The 24,731-nt window shown below is 36.4% G+C and overlaps 1 protein-coding gene across 1 annotated transcript; it reads right to left on the bottom strand.

Moving 5' to 3' along the window:
* Window positions 1-1,204: 1,204 nt before the first annotated feature.
* LOC127855636 (uncharacterized) lies at window positions 1,205-23,462 on the bottom strand. The gene is made up of 5 exons (XM_052391384.1): window positions 22,510-23,462; window positions 20,247-20,605; window positions 18,665-18,730; window positions 3,703-3,918; window positions 1,205-2,685 (listed from the first exon to the last, which is right to left on the bottom strand). Exons 1-2 carry the CDS (start codon window positions 23,351-23,353, stop codon window positions 20,256-20,258), a joined length of 1,194 nt encoding a protein of 397 aa, XP_052247344.1. The 5' UTR covers window positions 23,354-23,462; the 3' UTR covers window positions 1,205-2,685; window positions 3,703-3,918; window positions 18,665-18,730; window positions 20,247-20,255.
* Window positions 23,463-24,731: the final 1,269 nt, after the last annotated feature.

Below are 24,731 nucleotides of genomic sequence, written 5' to 3'. Positions count from 1 at the left end.
GTTCACAATAGTGGGCGTAATTTTCGTCTGTGGCACATCCCATGGATGTATGGATCTCTTAGTGTTTACAACAAAAGTCTTTACTGCCTTTCTGTGTCGCATGGATGTATTGTGCTCTGGGTGTTTACATCCAAGTCTTTACTGCCTTTCTGTGTCAGCATAGATGTATTGTGCTCTGGGTGTTTCCATCAAAGTCTTTACTGCCTTTCTGTGTCAGCATGGATGTATTGTGCTCTGGGTGTTCACAACCAAGTCTTTACTGCCTTTCTGTGTCAGCATGGATGTATTGTGCTCTGGGTGTTTACATCCAAGTCATAACTGCCTTTCTGTGTCAGCATGGATGTATTGTGCTCTGTGTTCACAGCCAAGTCTTTACTGCCTTTCTGTGTCAGCATGAATGTATTGTGCTCTGGGTGTTCACAACCAAGTCATTACTGCCTTTCTGTGTCAGCATGGATGTATTGTGCTCTGTGTTCACAGCCAAGTCATTAATGCCTTTCTGTGTCAGCATGGATGTATTGTGCTCTGTGTTCAAAGCCAAATCATTACTGCCTTTCTGTGTCAGCATGGGTGTATCTTGTTCTGTGTTCACAGCCAAGTCATTACTGCCTTTCTGTGTCAGCATGGTTGTATCGTGTTCTGTGTTCACAGCCAAGTCATTACTGCCTTTCTGTGTCAGCATGGATATATCTTGCTCTGGGTATTCACAACCAAGTCATAACTGCCTTTCTGTATCAGCATGGATGTATTGTGCTCTGGGTGTTCACAGCATAGTCATTACTGCTTTCCTGTGTCAGCATGGATGTATTGTGCTCTGGGTGTTCACAGCATAGCCATTACTGCCTTTCTGTGTCAGCATGGATAAGTCTTGCTCTGGGTGTTCACTGCATAGTCATTACTGCCTTTCTATGTCAGCATGAATATATCATGCTCTGAGTGTTCACAGCATAGTCATGACTGCGTTTCTGTTTCAGCAAGGATGTATTGTGCTCTGTGTTCACAGCCAAGTCATTACTGCCTTTCTGTGTCAGCATGGGTGTATCGTGTTCTGGGTGTTCACAGCCAAGTTATTACTGCCTTTCTGTGTCAGCATGGGTTTATTGTGCTCTGGGTGTTCCCAACCAAGTCATTACTGCCTTTCTGTGTCAGCATGAATGTATTGTGCTCTGGGTGTTCACAGCATATTCATTACTGCCTTTCTGTGTCAGCATGGATATATCTTGCTCTGGGTGTTCACAGCATAGTCATTACTTCCTTTCTGTGTCAGCATGGATATATCTTGCTCTGGGTGTTCACAGCATAGTCATTACTGCCTTTCTGTGTCAGCATGAATATATCTTGCTCTGGGTGTTCACAGCATAGTCATTACTGCCTTTCTGTGTCAGCATGGATACATCGTGCTCTGGGTGTTCAAAGCATAGCCATGACTGCCTTTCTTTTTCAACATGGATGTATTGTGCTCTGTGTTCACAGTCAAGTCATTACTGCCTTTCTGTGTTGGCATGGGTGTATCGTGTTCTGTGTTCACAGCAAAGTCATTACTGCCTTTCTGTGTCAGCATGGATTTATTGTGCTCTGGGTGTTCCCAACCAAGTCATTACTGCCTTTCTGTGTCAGCATGGATGAATGGTGCTCTGGGTGTTCACAGCATAGTCATTACTGCCTTTCTGTGTCAGCATGGATATATCTTGCTCTGGATGTTCACAGCATAGTCATTACTTCCTTTCTGTGTCAGCATGGATATATCTTGCTCTGGGTGTTCACTGCACAGTCATGACTGCCTTTCTGTGTCAGCATGGATGTATTGTGCTCTGGGTGTTTACAGCCAAGTCATTACTGCCTTTCTGTGTCAGCATGGATGTATTGTGCTCTGGATGTTTACAACCAAGTCATTACTGCCTTTCTGTGTCAGCACAGATGTATCGTTCTCTGGGTGTTCACAACCAAGTCATTACTGCCTATCTGTGTCAGCATGGATGTATCGCGCTCTGGGTGTTCACAACCAAGTCATTACTGCCTATCTGTGTCAGCATGGATGTATCGTGCTCGAGGTGTTCACAACTAAGTCATTACCGCCTTTCTTTGTCAGCATGGATGTATTGTGCTCTGGGTATTCACAACCAAGTCATTATTGTCTTTTTTGTCAGTAACATTGCCAAAAGTCTGTTCTATTATGATATTTTGGCCGCTGAGAGGACAATCTGGGGCAGTCTGTAACCCTACTGTTGTCCAAACTATCAACAACAGAAGTATCCCACTAGGAAAGCTTACGCTTTTATTGTTCCGTGATTTCCTCCTGTTCAATTTCTGTTTGTTCCATAAAGATTGGAACAAGTTATTGAACTTTTCATTCTTCATGATATTTGTTGTGATGTCCAACAGCAACAACTGACTGTTAGCGTTACCATAACTACTGCTATAACTTTGCGTGTCTGTAACACTTGTCCCTTTCAGGCCCACGCGGAACTCTAGCTTAACAAAACTACCCAGGCTTATGTTTGGAAAACGTGACGCGGACATTGCGTTTGTTAGAACAGAATCATGCTCAGAATTTCCTGCAGAACACAGTTGTTCAACGATGCTGACTTTTTGAGGCAGGAGGTCAATGGGGAGGAGTTAGAAGTCAAGGGAGGGGAAGTGTCATTCTGGACTGGGGCTCCTGCAGTCATCAATGCTGGTGCTCTGCTGAAAACAACAACAACACAGTGGGTGATAGGAACTTGTAACAAATTATTTTACAATCTATAACAAACTATGCCTCTTGACTGGCTGTGAAGGTTTTCAACAACATGAATTTCTAATCTGGCATTGTATTGGTTCCTTGTCATTAATAGCATGAACACAGGCTTTTTCCGCCCTATGCCATGGGTCCGAAATTCGGCCCCATTCCCAATGCAAATCTGGTTGTTTTTTTCCCAATTGAAAAAAAAATTCCCAATTCCAAAAAAAAAAAAAAAAAAAAATTTTTTTTTTTTTTTTTTTTTAACCTTAAAATATATAAGTTTACCTCATCCGGTGTAGAAAATAGAAATATTGCATAATTAAATTATCTGCTGCCTTGAATTTTTTTTTTTAAACTGTAAAATATGTTAATTATTATTTAAGACTTTCCTTATTTTCCTCAAAATCCGCCGCTTCGCGCTATTTTTTTCACCTCAAAAAAGGCCAGGCCTTTTCCGCAAATTCAGATTAAAAAACCTGCACTTATCACATATGTTCATAATATTTTGTAAAATTTTAATACCGGGTAATAAGTTATCAAAATAGTCGTTTTTTACCAGTTAACAGCTTCTTTGAAATATAAGAAACACTATTTACATGCGATAATTTTTCCCAATTGATCCAATTTTGCGATTAATTTTTTTCCCCAAAATGGGGGTTTTCACGACGCGAAATTCCCAAAATTCCAGTGTGGCGTTTTCCCAAAATGGAGCGGAAAAAGCCTGGAACATAAATACAATTAAGTCATTTTGTATTAAAACAAGAAAAGTGTTGGCTAATGCTATACTTAGCTGTACATTTATATCTATTATCTTTACTACATTTTCAGAGATGTATTTTTATAAGCCAATATGCAGATCACTTATGTTAGAAAGTGTCGTCCCAGATTAGCATGTGAAATTCACATCAGCTAATAAGGGAGGGTACTTTCTGACTAGACTGGATTTTCATAAAGAGGATTATTTGTTCAACAAAAAATACCTTTAAGAGGAAAGTGTTGTCCATTATTAGCCTGTGCAAACTGCACAGGCTTATCTGTGACAACAATTTAAGCACATGCATTAGGCCCCATTTTTCCGGATATCAAGTATGATGAGCTATGGGTCAGGGGAGTGGATGGGTCATCCTGGACTGGGGCTCCTGCAGGCCGGACTGGTGCTGTTGCTGGGCCAACTCGATATCAATGGTGGTGCTGTCCTGAAAACAACAGCACAGTGGGTGATGTGAACTTGTAAAAAATGTTTATATTACAATCTATATGAAACTATGCCTCTTGATTGGTTGTGAAGGTGTTTAATAGGCAAAATTTCCTTCTAATAATTTCTAATCTGGCATTTCATTGGTTTATTGTCCTCAATAGCACGAAAATTAATATAATCAAACCATTTCATATTAAAACATTGTTGGCTAATAATACACTGTATACCAACCTGTATATTCATAATGATGTAATTTCATTAGCCAATATGCGGCTCCTAAATATTACAAACAGTCGTCCCAGATTAACATGTGAAGTCCACACAAGCTAATCAGGAAGGACACTTTTTGACTGGATTTTCATAAAGAGGATATTTCTTTTCAACAAAAATACCTTAACATATGAAATTGTTGTCCCAAATATGCCTGTGTGGATTGCACAAGCTAATCTAGGACAACGACAACAATTTAAGCACATGCATTAAGCCCCATTATAAAGAAGTTTTTTTCGTGTATAAAAACAAAAAATAATAGAAAATCATCTTCTTAACATTGTTTCTAAATTGTACTCATTATATGTATCACTTTACTTTTCCATATATTGTACTGCTCATATACATTGGATTTAAATTATGTTATAGGCCACTTGCCCTTAAAGACTACACACTGACAACACTAGTTTGCCCGTTCTTTGGTGACGCCTAAAAATCCACATTTTCACAGTAACCAAAACCAAGAAATCATTTTTTTCCAAGTAAATTGCTATCATAAATTTGTTTGATATGTTGAGGGAAAACACAAGTTTCTGAAAACATATTACCCAATTGCCCACAAACCCAAATCCGATCACAGGACGTGTTTTGTGTCATGTTTTGTATCATCCTTTGACCCATTCATTTTGTGAAAGAAAAATGATTCTCGAATTTTAATTATAGTGAAGAAATGAGTAGCAAACTTCTTATAATTGCAAAAATTCTAGTCACAAACTTCTTAAAATTGTGACGCACAAAACTCTCAAATTTGAAAAAAAACTGCGATTCCATAAAAAGGAAAAAATAACCCAGAATCATGCCCCTTCCAGAAAAACTACAACTTTAAAAAAGGCACTGACTGATGAAACAGATGCAAAATATTGGTCAACAATTCAAGCTAGAGAATGGAATTCTACACCCCTGATCCTGGAAAATCATTTATATTAGTCGGCATAACACTTGGAGGTTTTTAAAAAAAAAACACTTTTTTGTGGACATGTAAATTCGTGCATTACTTGTTGAAAAAAAAACACGAATTTACTTGGATCATTTTGTTATGTGTTTGAGTAAATTTCGTGGATCAGTAAACCCACGAAATCAACATTAATTAATGTACCACAAATTATAACAAATTTACAGTACTTAATCAACATGTTTTGAGAAATGTGTTTGACAAGATTTATTGTATTTATTTTTAATTTAAATTTATGATTGTTCATTAAGAACAATAATTTTGATTTATTTAAGTCCGGTGTATTCCTTAGTTTAAATACAATGCAAACACCAATTGCTGAATAAAGTCGAAACCCAATGACTCTAACTTGCCTGGACTGACAACAAAAGTTTTAGCCATCAGGAATTCGATCCAACCGATCTGAATATGCTTATGTTTATTAACATAAATCTGCAATAGATTTACATCTCCAGTTGAAGAGTATTCATACTGCCTAATCCCCGTACTACTTTCTTCTTTTGAATCAGTAAGAACAGAATTTATATACTTGATATTTTTAAGTAATCACTATTTTAAAACAGTAACACAAACAATCAAACAATGATATTATGTAAGGAATAAAGCTAAGAAACAAAGCAATATATAAGCATTATATGCACATCGCCCAAGTATTAAACAACACATGTATTACTTTATTTGCTTGTGTTTTTATTTAAGAATGACATATTTGACGCATAGATACAAAATTGTCTATTCCTTCAAGTTGACATATTATAACTGTTACTCTAACTAATATGGTATAACTTTATTTTGTATAATCATAAACTGTATATTTTGTAAACACTGTATGCTTGCTTTGTCCACTTGGGCTTTTGGCCTTCTGGATGGATTGTTTAATAAACCATATTGTGATGCAGCCGTTCCAGCCATAATATTATAGCATCTACAAAAACGCCAGATTGTCATCTTTTACTAAAATCAATTAACGATTGAGTCAATAACATGTTTGAAATTATAGAGAGCCTTTAATCAAGTCCTCATAATCAAGTAACAGCTTTATGCGACCCTAGGTGCGTAAGAGCCAGGCAAACAAAACAACGTGAAAATTGTGACGGGGACTTAAAAAAAAAATGAGACATTAATCCGACCCCAGCAAATTTGAGCCAGTTGACATAAATGTATATGAATATTTAGCAATACAAAAATAGATGCTTCGAGGATAGTCCGAGCAAACCGGAAAGTCGAGCCAAGCGAGTTTGAGGGAACAGGTTTTGACTGTATATTATAATTTTTAGAAAATTACTATTCTGCTAATTTGTGAACAAGTCAAAATTCATAATTCATATATCATTCAAAATTAATACATTTTTATTGTATTTATTATTGCATTTTATGTTCATTCTTTCTTTATTTAAATAAATTAAGTTTCCACAATTATATAAGAATTAGTTGTCTAGTTTGGATGCTCGTTTACAAAAAAATATAGATATATTTAGACTCCACCCCTGTGAGAAAAATTAAAATAGCACAAGAGCCATTCAATTTTAAGTGCTCTGAATTCAATCACACATTGCTTACATTAGTATCTCTTAACAATTATTTTTAATTTGCATTAACATAAACACCAGTGTCCTAATAACCACTTTTTTAATCATATTGTTTGTTATACAAATTTTTTTCTCATAAGAATGTATAAGTACAATCCTTAAACGGACTTAACTTTAGCATCGCTCTTTAAAAACGGGACTTAATGAATGTGTATAGTGTCTTCCCACATAAGCAAGTGGAGTCCTCATAGGCTAACCTGAGACGACACTTTTTTTTACTAAGACTTGATTATTGTTAAGAAACAAGAGATGTGTTCGTCAGAAACAAAATGCCCCCTACTGCGCCGCTTTGAAATAAAATTTATATTTATCATTTGGCAGGTAATAGAAATAATCTCACTTTAAAGCTTATTACTTAATTCCCTTGGATTTTGTTTTTCACCTTTATCATTGAAGGATGGCCTTGACCTTTCACCACTCAAAATGTGCAGCTTCATGAGATACACAATCATGCTAAATGTCAAGTTTCTATCTTCAATATTGCAAAACTTATGGCCAATGTTAAAGTTTTCCGACCGACGACTGACAGACAGACAGATGGACTGACAGTTCAACTGCTATATGCCACCGTACCGCGTGGGGGGGGGGGGGGTCTGTAGACAGTCAAAAATGACCAAGTCAGACATCGCTGACCAGCAAGGCCTGTGGTTTATCAAAGAGATCATTGCCACAGTTCATCATGTATCTATGTACATAAGTCCACAGGTAAGTAATGAAACCAACCATTCACAAATTAGTACAGGAAAGAAATGATATTTATATCATTTAAAAACAAGCTGTCACCATAGGATGACTTATGCCCCCTTTAAACGCTTGATAGAAGTTATGAGTTTTTTTTTGAAACCTAAACGCGGACCCTAAGTTCAAAGTCAAGGTCCAAGGGTCAAAATTTGTGTGCGTATGGAAAGGCCTTGTCCATATACACATGCATACCAAATATGAAGGTTATATCTCAAGGGACATAGAAGTTTTGGGCATTTTTCAAAACCTAAATGCAGATTTTGAAACCTAAACGCGGACCCTAACTTCAAGGTCAAGGTCACAGGGGTCAAAATTTTTGTGCGTATGGAAAGGCCTTGTCCATATACACATGCATACCAAATATGAAGGTTATATCTCAAGGGACATAGAAGTTATGAGGATTTTTCGAAACCTAAACGCAGATTTCGAAACCTAAACGCGGACCCTAAGTTCAAGGTCAAGGTCACAGGTGTAAAATTGTTTGTGCGTATGGAAAGGCCTTGTCCATATACACATGCATACCAAATATGAAGGTTATATCTCAAGGATCATAGAAGTTATGAGCATTTTTCGAAACCTAAACGCAAAGTGTGACGGAAAGACGGACAGACAGACAGACGGACAGACAGAGGGACAGTCCGATCACTATATGCCCCCTTTTCTTCAAAAGGGGGCATAAAAAATCTTTGACAAATCAATTGTTTAAGTTAAAAATAAACAAAATACAAAATCTGTACAGTAACTGTGAAAATAACTTAAATTCTTGGTAGGGAAATATATAATCTGAGATTTATTATTATATAAATTACTTCCCTTGAAAATAATTGTCTCTGTCAAATCTCTATTTTTAGTAGCAATTAATTATAAACCACTACCGTGACTGTAGATTCACAGGTAACCTTAACATACCTTAGATATTTGTATGCCAAAAAGTGTCATTGTGTGCTTGGCTTGACCATAAAATGTCATTTTGATTATACTTCAGTTGTATGGTTTCATATTATTATATATAACAAGCAAATTCGTTGAATTGATATCCCCCGCCTATATGCTTCTGGACACAAGAGTATTATATTTGACACTCAAACAAGCATTTTTTCAAGATACAAAGGGCCATAACTCCGTTATTAACAGATGGTGTACAATGCCATTTGGCGTGCATTATCCTCTTATCCATATATATACTCATACGAAGTTTCAATGAAATACGCCAAAGCACTTTCAAGATATGGCTCCGGACACAAAAGTGACAGACGGACGGACAGCCGGACAACGCCAAAACAATATCTCTCCGCCTCTAGCACGGGATATATACTCATACCAAGTTTCTATGAAATCCGCCAAAGCACTTCCAAGATATGGCTCCGGACACAAAAGTGCCTATAGTAAAAAGCATTTTTTTCAAGATACAAAGGGCCATAACTCTGTTTTTAACAGATGGTGTACAATGCCATTTGGCGTGCATCATCCTCTTATGCATATATATACTCATACGAAGTTTCAATGAAATCCGCCTAAGCACTTCCAAGATATGGCTCCGGACACAAAAGTGCCTGTAGTAAAAAGCATTTTTTCAAGATACAAAGGGCCATAACTCTGTTTTTAACAAATGGTGTACAATGCCATTTGGCGTGCATCATCCTCTTATGCATATATATACTCATACGAAGTTTCAATGAAATCCGCTTAAGCACTTCCAAGATATGGCTCCGGACACAAAAGTGCCGGACGGACGGACAGCCGGACGGTCGGATGGACAACGCCAAAACAATATCCCTCCGCCTTTGGCGGGGGATAATAATTATCGCCCTTCAAAGCTTATTACTTCCCTTAGATTTGTATTTTCGACCTTAGACCTTGAAGGATGACCTTGACCTTTTACCATGATTTGTTTGTCAGAAACACAATGCCCCCTAATGTGTCGCTTTGATATTTAGTATTTAAAAAATATTTGGCAGGTCAGATAATTATCTTCATTAAAGCTTATTACTTTCCATGGGTTTGTATTTTTTAACTAGACCTTGAAGGATTATCTTGACCTTGAAATTTTACCACTCAAATGTGCAGCTCCATGAGGTACACTTGCATGCCAAATATCAAGTTGCTATCTTCAATATTGCATAGTTATGGCCAATGTTAAAGTTTTTTTTTCTGACGGACAGAGAGACTGACATACTGACTGACTGACGGACAGTTCAACTGCTATATGCCACCCTACCGGGGGCATACAAATTCCCTTTAAACGAAAATTTCCTCAAAAGTGGAAAGTATCATCCCATATTACTCTGTGTGCCCAGTGTTTTCATTATTATCTGAAACAACCGATTTTTTTAATAAAGCAACAGATTAGGCCGGGGGTCTAGGGGGCCGCCTAGGCCCCCCGTGGGTCCAGGGCAACGCCTGGTAGGGGGTTCAGGGGGGCGAAGCCCCCCGAGAAAAAAATGAATATGCAACTTTGGCTAATAGATATCAGTGCTCTGGCTGAAATTCATGATTGACAAAAAGGAAATAAGACAAGAGAAGAAAACAATATTATTTTTTTTATTAAAATTAAGTTTACCTGATGAGAACTTCACATTTTATTTACATCTCGCAAGAGACTAGTCAGAGTCACTATCGCTGTAACTGGCACTGCTGCTAGAATCTGAATCATCCTCTAAATTAAATGTCTTAATAGCTGCTTTGATCTCTTCCCTCAATTCTTCCTGATCTAATAACATGACAGGGTCTGTTTGAACACAAGTGTCACTAGTAGAAGGAGTAGCTGAACCTATTTTCTTTTTCACTGACAAAGGTTCTGCTAATTTTTTTCTATTTTTAATACTGAGCCATTTCGAAACTGCCTGCTTAACAATGTCACCAGAATCCTCGCATCTTGGCCCATTTATAGTCACCTGTAACAAAGCTTCTAACATGTCATTGGATATTCTATTCCTGTGTATAGTTTTAATATTTTTTAAAGAACTTGCTCCTCTCTCCGGCCAGGCATTTGTGACAGGAAGTGAAGCTGCAACTTCAGCAATAAATGTTAACTTGGGGAAGAACTGCTTATAAATAGGGACAGATAGCAGTTGTATTAAACACCTCTCTGTGCTTGTCATCTTGGATGTAGAGTTATGTGGAAATTTTGGTTTTTAAAATATCCCTAAGATGGTATTTCATTCCATTCCACTCTGTTTTAAGCTGATCAGACAATTCTTCTCCATTTTCTCCTCTGTAGAAATGTCTAGCAAGTATCTGTACTTCTCTATTACCATATTCCTTAAACTGTGCTGTATCATTTGGAATACCCTGGATATCAAAAATACTAAATGAGGTTATGATTTCTGAAGTATCAGTAAACCTTCGGTCAATATTGTTTTTCAAAGCAGCAATGTAATTTTTGAATAAAGACTGAATTTCATTCATGGCTTTTGAGTTCAAAGAGAGTTCAGCACTGATGTTATTAATTGAGTCTATATCACTTTGCAAAGCCGTAATTGGTGTTTCTTCTTGAAGAATACTATCAAGTTTGTCTTTTGCACTATTGACTTCAGGGATAATGGCAGAAAAATTGAAAGAGCTACTCTGGAAAACTCTTGACAGATGTGACAACACAGGAAGTATATGTCTCAGAATGTAAATAACACCAAGAAATTTTATGTTTCTTATTTTCTTAGAAAGTCCCAAAGCAATAGCATCTTCAGTTTTAGCAAGATCTAAAGTTTGTAATAAAGCTTCATAGTCATTGTAGACTGCTGTAACAGAAGAATCAAGACTTAACCACCTGGTCCTACAGGCTTTCTTCAAGCGTGAAGCAACTTTCTTAGATGCACCTTTACTCAAATTTAATCCTTTAAGTTCCATCTGTACCTTAAGATAACATGCCATTCTTTTGGGTGAGTTTTCAAAATAGTTCCACAACTGCCTTAGAACAAGTTCTACTTCTTTCACATACTTTATGCCTTCATTGCTGTCTGTACAAGAAAGGGCGAGTTTATGACATATACAGTGAACATTTATAAGAGTTGGGCACTTCTCTCTAAGTAATGTAGCAACCCCTCCTTTTTTCCCAACCATTACCGATGCGCCATCAGAGGAAAATCCTGTAAATTTACCAAGATCAAGCCCACTTGTGTTTATTGACTCAAGAAGAAGATCAGAGATGGCCTTGGCATTTGCTGAAGAATAATGTTCAAAAATGTTCTGACAAGAAAGAAATGATGTTTGCACACTGCCTAGCTCCTGATCAAAATACTGAATAAATGTAATCAAATGTTCTGTCACGCTAATATCTGATACTTCATCTGTCAGCAAACCATATGCTTGGGCCTTGTGAGCTTTCTCTATTACACTATCCTTGACTGTATCACCAAGTAACAGAAAAAAATCCCTTTGTGAACCAGCAGACTTGTGGTTAAAAAATCTTAAATTCTCATACTCAAAGACATTTTCAATCATATCTAACAATGGCAACAATTTCCTATTTGAAACAAAGTTTTTCATAAGAAAGTAAACAGTGGAAAAAACTTTTTCATATAAAGACGATTCAACATTCTTTTTGTGACACACTTCAGTATGAAAAATTGACAATTTCTGAACCATTTCTGTTTCAATGGCTGATTTGTGCATTTGAGAAGCAGCATGAACTTTAAGAGCATCCTCCAAGAATCTAGTAGCAGGTGTGGTAACAAAAACATCTCTTTTGTTTAATTTATGCTTTAAGTTATGCTTTTTACATAATATACAGTACATTCCCTGCCCCTCAACAAATGACAGCCACCAATAATCAGTTAACTTGCTATGATTAAACTTTTTTGGTGAAAGTCTTTTCTTTTCAGAGTCAGAAATATCGCTGCAGAAAGCTTGTTGACATAAATATCGACTGTGAACTTTGTTGGTACAACTTTCAAATAATGACTGTGTCAAAGTAAGACACTCATCATCAGTAAAAGGCTTGTGCTTTTCTTGACTCCCAGAATCTGATGATTTTTCCGAACTGGTAGGCTTATCCGTATCTGTCATATAACTCCCTGAAACTGTCAGCTGATCTATGTTGCTATCACTCCCTGAAACTGTCGGCTGATCTATGTTGCTCTGCAATGGTGTCACATCAACTGCCATTGCTTCACTAGTGTTTAGGTTCGCAGAACCATCATCTGAGCCTTCAAAAGATCAAAACAGATTAAATTGCCTTGAGCAGTTTTTTCATCATCATATTTTTTCATATCTTTTTTATTTTATTATCCATATCATTTTATTTGAAAATTTAGTGATCAAATTATATTATTAAATTATTTGAACAGATCACCTTCTATCATCATTATATGTTGAGTTTTTGGTACCTAAATATAAATTTACTCATAAAGCAAGAACAAAATCAAACTAATATTTACATTGTAGTAATTAATATGACAGGTCTAAGTACAGACAATTTATATGTTTCCCTTTGTATTAAATTTATTAAATGAAAATTGTCCTCTGCTCCATTACAATGGCAAACGAAGTCATAATTAATGTAAGAAGCTGTCAATCCTTACTTAATTTAAAACTAGATCTATATGACAAAAACACCCGCAACAAACAAACAACAACTTCAAACAAGGGTGATTGTGTCAAACTATAAACAGTTGAATACAATTCTGATAATGCGGAAAACTTACCCTCTTTTGAGCGATAAAACCATAACAACAAACGGCACTAAGAAAAGTCACAACAATCGTGAAAGAAGCCGATCTACAACAGCGAAAAAAAGATAACGAGAACCAAAACAAATATAACAGATAGTTATTGAACAATAACTAACAATATAAACAAACAGAAAAATCAACTGTGTCATTTTCTTTCTAACCAGATTTAGCTTTAAAGCCAAAGTCTAAAAGACTGAGTTTTCTTTTCTTGCCACCAGACTCCATGCTGAATTTGTACATCGGTTTCTGTTATAACGCTTCTGATTCGCTCTTTCGTTTTAGACCGACGAATCGTCAACGATGTTTTAATAAAAACCGCGCGGTGTGCAATATTTCTGTTAAAACACTTCTGATTAGCTCTTTCGTTTTAGACCAACGAATCGTCAACGATGTTTCATAAAAACGGTGCGGTGTGACACCACTAAATTTATTTCACTATCGGATAAAAAACAACCGATTTTTCGAGATTTTCAACCGATGATATGGATCGCCAATCGGTTAATAATGAAAACACTGTGTGCCCACTGCACAGGCTATTCTGTAGATGGCTCTAAAATGCATTAAGCACTATTATCCCAAAACAAGGCTCACCTGGTATTATCTTGTACAACTTGTTAACAGACAGTAGGGGGACTTACTTTGAGCCTCATTCTTAGAAAACAGGTCTTTATAAATTGTGCACTAAGTTTTGTTCTAGATTGGCCTGTACAGCAACACAGGCTAATAAGGTACAACACTTTCCACTAGACAGATTTATTTTAAAGAAGAGACTTCCTATATACGAAAAATTCTGTACAGACTACACAGGCTAATCTGGGACCACACTTTACACACATGCATTTAGTCCCTGTACAGACTACACATTCTAATATGGGACCACACTTTACACACAAGCATTTAGTCCCATTATCCCAGAGGGAAGCACATATGTTTCTTGAAAAAACACTCAACAACAGACTGTAAGCAGACTTAACTTAAGTTTGTGCAATGAGGCCGGAGTCCTTCTAATAGCTAGGGAAAATTCATGGTGTTTTGACCACAAATTGGGTCTTTTGTGTTGTTGTTTTTTTTTCTTACAAATACTATACAATCGAGAATAAGCGTTTTCAATATTGCATTAAATAAGGTTCAATTAATAAAGTTGCAGGCTGTCAAGTGACCTTTTTTCAAAAAGTAGGAAAAAATAGGAACTACTTTTGCAAGAAAAGTAGGAAAAAAGTAGGAAAAAGTAGGAACTTTTCCCTAAAAAGTAGGAATACATAATACTTATTTTTTAGACACAGGTCCAGGAAACATAGCTTGAAACAGAGCAGGAGTGCCATCACATGTTCTGTATGGATACCCACTTGAAGCTACCTTAAGGGCCCAGAAGATTTCAGCCTTTTGTACCTGTTCCTTGTGTGATGGATGTACTTGCATACAGATAGATTTATCCCCACAACCCTGAGAGCTGCTTGGCTTTTGGGCACTTCCAAGCAAACGCTTTTGTGAATAATCATGCATGTATTTCATGTTTTCCTTGTGTTTTTATCCATCTGCATGACTTATAAGTTGATTAGCACCAGAATTACTACAAGATGGACTTCATTCAGACAGTACAATATCTTGCAAACTCATTGCCGGTATCTCTCTTGCACCATGATCCCAGTGTTTTTCCACTGTTGTCCAACTTCTCCATCCATGAAGGGTTAAACTTTGTTTTCCCACTAGGAATTTTAGCACTTATAGTGTATCTATGATAATTAAGTTTCAAGCAAAGCTACCCTGATAAAGAAGTATACATGTAATTAGATGCTGTTCATTTTGGTGTATCATCAAATAAGTGGTTAGAGGTCTTCTGTGTATCGATATAAAAATGGTAATTATATTGTGCATGTTATATCCTTAAGCAGAAGACCAAATTTATTTAGTGATACACCAACTTGTTGTTCAAGATTAATACTAGTATATAAAGCAGTGTAAATGCTCTGCTACAGCTACATTGTGAAACCTTTAAATTGACAATAGGGTGCAGTTATAATGACTTAAGTTACATTCAAAATGACTGGTCATTGCAGAGCAGATTATGCAACTGGAGATAGGACCTTATCACCTGACATCTTTTATGACAGCATTGATTGGGCAATGAAACAGTTGCACTACATTGTTTATTCCAGTTTCAAATAATGGCTTTTACATTATTGATGACTTTGCGGGAGTGTAATAATGCCGTTTAATAATTTTAATACTTCGCTTTAACACCTTGAAGTTACCTCACTAGCTATGGCATCATTAGACAAGAATTGTGTTTGTCCGAAACACAATGCCCTTCTTTCTTCTTTATTATTTTTTATCGAGTGCACCGGGATTGTCTCCCATATGGCCATCGCCCCCAGAAAGACGTGTTAGTTCGTTACGGGGGATAGTGCAAGATACAGGAGACACCCCTTTCCAGAGGTGACCCTGGGTCTTTTAGTGCCCGGTGTATAGCACCTAGTACACTGCACCTCGGTTTAACGTCTCATGCGAAAGACGAGTTAGTAGGTAAGGTGCAGCGGGGGATCGAACCAGCGATCTCTGGATTGTGAAGCCAGTGTGTTACCACTAGACCACGGATCCGCTACGAAAACACAATGCCCACTATTGCGCAGCTTTGAAATAAAATTTCAATATATCATTTGGCAGGTTTAGAAATTATCTCCCTTTTAAAGCTTATTACTTCCCTTGGATTGGATTTTTTAACTTTTGACCTTGAAGGATGACCTTCACCTTTCACCACTCAAAATGTGCAGCTTCATGAGATACACATGCATGCCAAATATCAAGTTGCTATCTTCAATATTGCAAAAGTTATGGCTATATTAAAGTTTTTGGACGGACACACACACACAGACAGACAGACAAACGGACTGACAGTACAACTGCAATATGCCACCCTACCAGGAGCATAAAAATGTATCAGGGCATTTAGGCTCTGTGCATTTATCTTTAATTACTAAACATGATGTACCTATGATATCAATAGAACATCATATCCGTTGTCATGTAATACAGAATTTATTACATTATATTTGTAAATGATGAAAACTCGGCAAAGTATCAGTTTTATCTTTTTTCCAATAACTTGTGTAATAAATTCCATATTACATACATTGTAACCACTCATACAATACATGTATCTCTATATCTCTACATTCCAAACAGCAATATCATGTAAACATGCATAAGGTTTGGTCAAATTGTTGTCAATGGAAACAAAATAAAACTGGAATAAACAATGGGTTCCCTCAGCTCTTGCATCACCGAGAACTGTGTAAGGTAGTGAAGTCTGCAGTGTACAAATGCTAAGGAAGTAAACAAGGCACTATTGTTACTTAAAAAAAAAACTTGTCAATAATTTTAAAAGTTACATAAGAAATAAATATTTATGCTCCTGAAGAGGTGCTAGCAGACAGTCAGCATGGGTTGTCAGGTCTCATCTAGATGAATGCACCTTAACAGGGATACAGTCATGCCATAGATTCATTCATCCTGCAAGTTTACTAAATAAACTCTTTAAAAAAATAAATTCTCCATTGAAAATGAAAAAGTAGGAATAGTAGGAAGATTTGGTAAAAAAATAGGAAAAAGTAGGATCCTGATGAAAAAGTAGGAAATAGTAGGAAAAAGTAGGAAAAAGTATGACCGCTTGACAGCCTGAAGTTGGGAAGAAAGATAAACTTGGTATTGTGATAAATTTCTTTTACTTTACCTATAATTGGGAATTTTAGGAAGTTGTTTGGGAAAAATAGATAGTTCCTGCATTTGTTATGGGGCCGATTTTGGCCCCGATATTTGACAACTGAATATCTCACAACTTGATAGAAACTCAAGGCTGAATGACTGATGACTGAAATTCTTGTGGTGTTGTGTTACTAAGGTTTCTGTATTGGTAAGTTGGAAAGCAACAAGCTGAAGTATGTTTTGAGTTATTGATCCTCAAGTAAATGAAGTCGTGCTGTAAACACGATACATAAAAGAAAAGACGCAATTTTAACTTCTATGAAATCATATTATTTTCTTGTCCACTTCATATTTAGCATTTTTAATACAGAGGTAACACTGTAAAACCTTTATTATGCGATTGAGGCTATTTTTTGTTCATTTTAAGGTTTTACCGATCCACAAATTTATCACAAACACACGGCAAATGAACTGACACAAATTCCTCATTTACTTTTCCAAACTGAGTAATCCACACATTAACTAATTATATGTCCATGAAAGACTTTTGTAACCACCAAAATTTCATGAGGAGGAATATCAATTGTTTTGCAATATACAAACAATTTAAGAGGATATTTTACCATATGTAATATACAAACAATTAAAGAGAATATTTTACCATATGCAATATACATGTACAAACAATTTAAGAGGATATATTACCATATGTAATATACAAACAATTCAAGAGAATATTTTACCATATGCAATATACAAACAATTTAAGAGGATATTTTACCATATGCAATATACAAACAATTTAAGAGGATATTTTACCATATGTAATATACAAACAATTTAAGAGGATATTTTACCATATGTAAGAATACAAACAATTAAAGAGGATATTTAACCATATGTAATATACAAACAATTAAAGAGTATATTTTACCATATGTAAATTTATTCTGTTCTTTACCACCTCATCTTTTTGCATTCTTAATAAACAGGAAATACACGAGACGGCGCGTTCCTGGTGTATTTATGGGTCTGTAAAACAGACCCATACCCAACGCATTTTATTTGTTTTTAAATAAGTGCCTTATTATAACTACAGTGCTTTCAACAGGAATTTGTTCAGACGTCCCTGGGGCCATTGGGGGGGGGGGGGCTGCACCCTACATATGTGGGTTGTATTTTTTTTAGAGAGAAATGATGTTATGACGGTGCGTTATGACTCTTCAATAAAGTCATTAATAACGAGATTTAACAAAAATTGTTTTAAACCTTTCCCGCATAGATACCCATAATCGCGTCTCGATCGATTCCTTAATACATCCGTATGAAACCATACTTTTTATTTATTACTGCCAACTTGCTACTTTTACAGTTGCTACTCATTACCCGATAATCCCGTATATTCCATTATTAAAAGGACATTCTGATAAATATTTACGACAAAAGTGATCAAAATTTCCAAGAAACACAAACATTCACCATTTGTTGTCAAATTTTGGCATTTATGTTACTGTGTAAAGATCTGATAAAAACGTCCAATCAGGGCGTTTTTTTCAACTAAAAACACGTAAATCACCTGACGTGATGTTCCCATTTTTATGCATTATAATTATTATATCTCAATCATATTTCAATTACATCTAACAAAGTATATAACTATAATAAAATTATTTTTTTTCGTATAATTTGATATATTAGAAAGAATGATATTAAATTAGTTTTTCCCAAATCAATTGACTTTTCACAGGAAAATATTCAAAAACCACAATGGCATTTTCCCCAAAATGACACAGAAAAGGTCTGACAAAGGGTATATGTTACCTTCTGCGTATTCCGGTTATTCTTGTCCACCACATCCTCAGCATCGTTGTCCTGACTCAGCAGCGACTGTAGCAGTAGAATAGCTTGATGTATTTCTTGTATGTATATTTAGGACTCAAATACATTTATAAACAAGAGCACAGAATAAGGCGTGTCACGCTCGGCTGTGAAAGCTTGTCAAAATTTTTATTTTTTAGAGGTCAGTGACCTTGACCTTTGACCTAGTCACCCAAAATGGGTGTGGCGTGTAGAACCCATCAAGGTGCATCTACATAGGAAGTTTCAAAGTTTTAGGTGGAAGCACTTTGATTTGAGAGGCAATGTTAAGGTTTATGTTAAAGTTTTATATTAGAGGTCACAGTGACCTTGACCTTTGACCTAGTGACCCAAAATGGGTGTGGCATGTACAACCCATCAAGGTGCAACTACATATGAAGTTTCAAAGTTGTAGGTGGAAGCACTTTGATTTTAGAGCCTATGTTAAAGTTTAATATTAGAGGTTACAGTGACCTTGACCTCTGACCTAGTGACCCAAAAATGGGTGTGGCATGTAGAACTCATCAAGTTGCATCTACATATGAAGTTTCAAAGTTGTAGGTGGAAGCACTTTGAATTTAAAGGAAATGTTAAGGTTTTTGTTTAAGTTTTATATTAGAGGTCACAGTGACCTTGACCTTTGATACATTGGCCCAAAAATGGGTGTGGCATGTAGAACTCATCAAGGTGCAACCACATATGAAGTTTTAAAGTTGTACATGGAAGCACTTTAATTTTAAAGAGTTAAAGTTTGATATTAGATTTCACAGCGACCTTGACCCTTGACCTTATGACCCCAAAAATGGGTGTGGCGTGTAGAACTCATCAAGGTGCATCTACATATTTAGTTTCAAAGTTGTAGGTGGAAGCACTTTAATTTTAGAGCCAATGTTAAGGTTTAAGCACGACGCCTACAGCGGACGGCGGACGAGCTGGCTATGACAATAGCTCGGGTTAAAAATAGCCTCACTAAAAATGTAACTAACACACACATGTTTATATAAATGTAATGAAAATCAATAACAAATGTTCAACAGCATAAAACTTGGAAAATTAATAAATCTCACATCAAGTGTTACCTTTCTGTAAACAATGCGTACAGTATCAATATATACTCCTCCAAAGATTACTTAAACAATTTCATATTTTATAAAAAAAGTATTCATCCATATACATTTCTTACATGGCATGATGTTTATAGAAATGAAAGTCTAAAAATAGCCTCAGTTGCTATGTACATGTGCATCTATGTACAAATATTAAATTTTCAGTTGAAATGCTTTGTTTTATCATGCAAAGTTTACAAGAACTAAATTTTAGGACCATATGACACAAACATTATGACAACATAACATAATATGCATAAGATCTAATGTTCCAACAACAAAAAACTCACATTGTATAATAAGATAACAATATGTGCACATAAATTATTTGTATCTTAAACTACACACTTAATGTTGTATTGTAACATCACACACTACTATGTTCGTTTGCTAAACAACACTTTGTTTTTGAAATACTAATTACAACAACTAATACATACATGTACACACTATTCCACTCTGAACACCAGGATGTTGTCGTCCCCTTGTCCCACAATGATGGATGATGTGGTGCTGCTGTAGCAGACTGACAATGGCCAGCTCACTCCATCCTCCTGAGTAGCCAGCTTAGCCAGCTTACTCTCTCCCTCCCAGCCCACCTGTAGTACAGTGTTGAACCAGCGTCCACAGACCAGCACCTGGCCTGCAGGGGTCACATGTAGACCAAGTGGGTACACTAGTGCTGGGTCTGTGTATGTAGCCAGGAGTGTACCATCCCTGGCCAGGGTGAGAAGCTTGTCCTGCCTGTAGTTAGTAATGTACAGCCTGTCCCCTGTGGGACTCACAGCACACTTGTATACTGCAAAACAGAGTAACATCAAGATATTGAATTACTGTAAATGTTTAAATAATCTTATTAAACATACTGCAGTGATATTGTATTACGCATGAATTGTTATAAATAGGCTTTTACACATCTAAAATATATGCATACATTTCAATGATTCAATGGTTAAGTGTGACTTTCAACTTCAGTAGCAGAGCTATTGTGTTAACTTTTGACATGTTGAAATGCGACTGGTGAGTTAGATATGAATTGAAGCAAAATTACACAGATGGAAACAATTACACATACTAAAACAATTGCACAGTTCAATCAACATGTTTATAACATGTTACTATGTGCAGCATGAATAGATTTCCCACACATGTATACATGTGATAGCTATGTACTGAAATGAGTGAAATTGACCAAAGCAGACATAATTCATACATGTGCCGTGTTACAACGTTATTTGTGTTTTTAAAGTGTTTGTAACAAGAAAAATAATATTCAAAACAACAGTTATTGACACTTTTCTAGCTAGTTTGTTACCGAACCAATTTCAACAGCAAAATGTTTAAATGAACATACTACTGAAATTACAATGTAATTAATACATACATTTGAACACTTCATAAAAGAATACAACCACAAGAGTACCTTTGTTATATGGTGTTATGCAATTTTTCAATCTATCAAACATATTGTACATGTACAATCATTTAAAACCATAAAATTAAGACCAGGTCAGAAAGTGTGTCTTTCCCAGGAACTCAGTTTCTATTTATAGACATGTCATGTAGTTACAGTCAAAATACTTCATTACTAATGTTTATAAATCAATATTTCTGAATCTTGTTTTGGCTACAATGTACTGTAGTATTCAAAGGGCACATATTATGAATTATAGAACAAATATGTTATAATACATCAGCGGGTTTTCTGCAATTACATCTGAATTTTATTTTATTTTCATCTCACAAAGTATATAACTATAATTTATATGGTTTAAAAAAAACAAGATAAAGGCTTTATGGGTCAATATTTATTGATTAAAAAAATAAATCCCAATTCGGTTCATTAAGTCGATACAAATTTCCAAATTTGTCATTGTATGTATTTAAAACAAGAGCACAGCATTACAGGTGCCAACGCTCAACTGCGAAAGCTTTTCAGATTTTTTTTAGAGGTCACAGTGACCTTGACCTTTCACCTAGTGACCCAACATTGGGTGTGGCGTGTAGAACTCATCAAGGTTCATCTACATATGAAGTTTCAAATTTTTAGGTAACTGCACTTTGATTTTAGAGCCTATATTAAAGTTTTATATTTAAGGTCTCAGTGACCTTTGACCTAGTGACCCAAAAATGGGTGTGGCATGTAGAACTCATCAAGGTGCATGTACATTTGAAATTCGTATGTGGAAGCACTTTGATTTTAGAGCGAATGTTAAGGTTTATGTTAAAGTTTTATATTAGAGGTCACAGTGACCTTGACCTTTGACCTAGTGACCCAAAAATGGGTGTTGCGTGTAGAACTCATCAAGGTGCATCTACATATGAAGTTTCAAAGTTGTAGGTGGAAGCACTTTGATTTAAGAGCCTATGTTAAAGTTTTATATAAGAGGTCACAGTGACCTTGACCTTTGACCTAGTGACCCAAAAAAGGGTGTGGCATGTAGAACTCATCAAGGTGCATCTACATATGAAGTCTCAAAGTTGAAGGTGGGAGCACTTTGATTTTAGAGCCAATGTTAAGGTTTTAGCACGACGCCTACGACGGACGGCGGACGACGAGCTGGCTATGACAATACCTCGGGTTTTCTCTGAAAACAGCCGAGCTAATAACACAATTTGACTAGAGTCCTTTTCCCACAATGGCTTGAAAAATCCCTGTACATAATACAAAAGTTATCAGGATGGATTCACCATGGTTCTTACCTGTATATTCAAATGACCTATCTTCATAGATACTGCAGATCTGTTTGCCATTCAGTGTGTATTTGTACAGTTCTTGACCAGAGGTGACAAAAAGGTCTCCTTGGTGATGGGCAATACCTTTACATTCATGTTGTAACTGAAACTTCCTGCCAAGAACAAGCTTTCCCTGGATGACAGTGATAAACTGGACCTCATGTATGTTGCTATCATTCACATCCACAGCCACTGCAACCTCACTGGGTGTGATCTGACACATGTCACATGGCCTAGCAGTCACATCCCAGTGACTCACCACCTGGTACTGCTGGTTCAGCAGCTTGACATTCTTATTTCTCCTGTCTATAACCAGTACCTGCCCATCGGGAAGAACACATATGCCGGAGATCCGACATTCATCTGAATCACTTGGTATTCTCACATAGTGCACAGTATTACTCTGGACATTAAAAACCTTGTTTGACTTTCCTAGCAGCGTCAGTGCCTGTTGTATTATATGCTTACATTTTATGCTGGCTATAAGGCAGAGCTCCTTATTATCTCCAGTTTTCTGAACGATTTCAAGTATTTGTAACAAGTCATTGTGAAGACAGGTGCATTTATGAATAGAACTTGTAACTGACCCTTTTATGCTTATAACTTCATCTTTCATCTTGTTAAGTTCCTTCGCAGTAATATTATCGAATTCATTCACGATAGAAACAACATTCCTACACATCTCTTCTTTTAAATATTGCTCATTTCCGCCTGATATTCCCACATAATTATTATCACATTCATCTATATAAGTATTTAAATTGCCACGCATTTGCTCTATCATAACTGCACTATGTTCATTGTATGTCATCTGCAATAACTTAATACTGGCCTCCTGACTGATTTGCAGGGTTTTAATTTCCCCCAGGACAGTTTCCAGCTCAACTGACAGCCTCTCCAGGCCAGTGGGCTGCGAGTTAGTCAGCTCCGAAATCTGGGTCACTTTGCTGCACTGGCTGAAATAAACAATTAATACATGTACATACTAAGTAATAGCAAGAGATATTATGTTATGCTTCAAACAAGAATAAACTGTTAAATACAAACATACATGGACAATAAAATAACGCTTTTTGGGCTTAATATGGGGTATATAGATTTGCACTTATATATCCATCTGCTTGACTTTTTTGTTGTATATAACTCAACATGTATTCCTGCAACTTTACAAGTACAGTAACCAGGCATGTGAGCTAATGCGCACATCTATATTTTGTTTCTGTTGTTTTCATCATAATAGTAGCCATGTCTCCTATTTAGACAAAAATGACATTTTAAAATATGTGTAGAGTGCAAAATAAACAAGGTCTGTTTGTAAAATATGCATTCCCCCCATACGGGCTGTCAGTTGTAGCGGCAGCCATTGAGTGAATACGTTTTCTGTCAATGTGACCTTGACCTTTGACCTATTGACCTTAAAATCAATAGGGGTCTTCTGCCAGTCATGTACCTATGAATGTTCATGATCCTAGGCGTAAGCGTTCTTGATTTATCAACCGGAAACCATTTTTCTAAGTTGAGTCACCGTGACCTTGACCTTTGACCTAGTGACCTGAAACTCAATAGGGGTCATCTGCGAGTCATAATCAATGTACCTATGAAGTTTCATGATCCTAGGCATAAGCGTTCTTGAGTTATCAGCCAGAAACCATTTTACTATTTTGGGTCACCATGACCTTGACCTTTGACCTTGTGACCTGAAAATCTATAGGGGTAATCTACGAGTCATGATCAATGTACCTATGAAGTTTCATGATCCTAGGCAAAAGCGTTCTTGAGATATCATCCGGAAACCATTTTACTATTTCGGGTCACTGTGACCTTGACCTTAGACCTAGTGACCTGAAAATCAATAGGTTTCATCTGCGAGTCATGATCGATGCACCTATGAAGTTTCATGATCCTAGGCATACGCGTTCTTGAGTTATCATCCAGAAACTATTTTACTATTTCGAGTTACAATGACCTTGGCCTTTGACCTGGTGACCTGATAATCAATAGGGGTCATCTGCGAGTCATGGTCAATGTGCCTATGAAGTTTCATGATCCTAGACATAAGCGTTCTTGAGTTATCCGGAAACCATTTTACTATTTTGGGTCACCGTGACCTTCACCTTTGACCAAGTTACCTCAAAATCAAAAGGGGCCATCTGCGAGTCATGATCAATGTACCTATGAAGTTTTATGAT

This window comes from Dreissena polymorpha, chromosome 13 (genome assembly GCF_020536995.1).
Source record: "Dreissena polymorpha isolate Duluth1 chromosome 13, UMN_Dpol_1.0, whole genome shotgun sequence".
In the NCBI taxonomy this organism is placed as follows: domain Eukaryota; kingdom Metazoa; phylum Mollusca; class Bivalvia; order Myida; family Dreissenidae; genus Dreissena; species Dreissena polymorpha.
Note: the sequence above shows the minus strand (reverse complement) of the source record. Positions and strands in the feature narration are given on the sequence as shown.

What these genes read in the sequence shown, in the direction of transcription:
- LOC127855636 (XM_052391384.1), bottom strand. Translation starts at nt 23,353, where the DNA reads ATGACATACAATGAACATAGTGCAGTTATGATAGAGCAAATGCGTGGC. An exon ending in TAGGTCATTTGAATATACAG is followed by an intron (nt 20,606 to 22,509) that starts GTAAGAACCATG and finishes TCTGTTTTGCAG; the next exon opens with TATACAAGTGTGCTGTGAGT.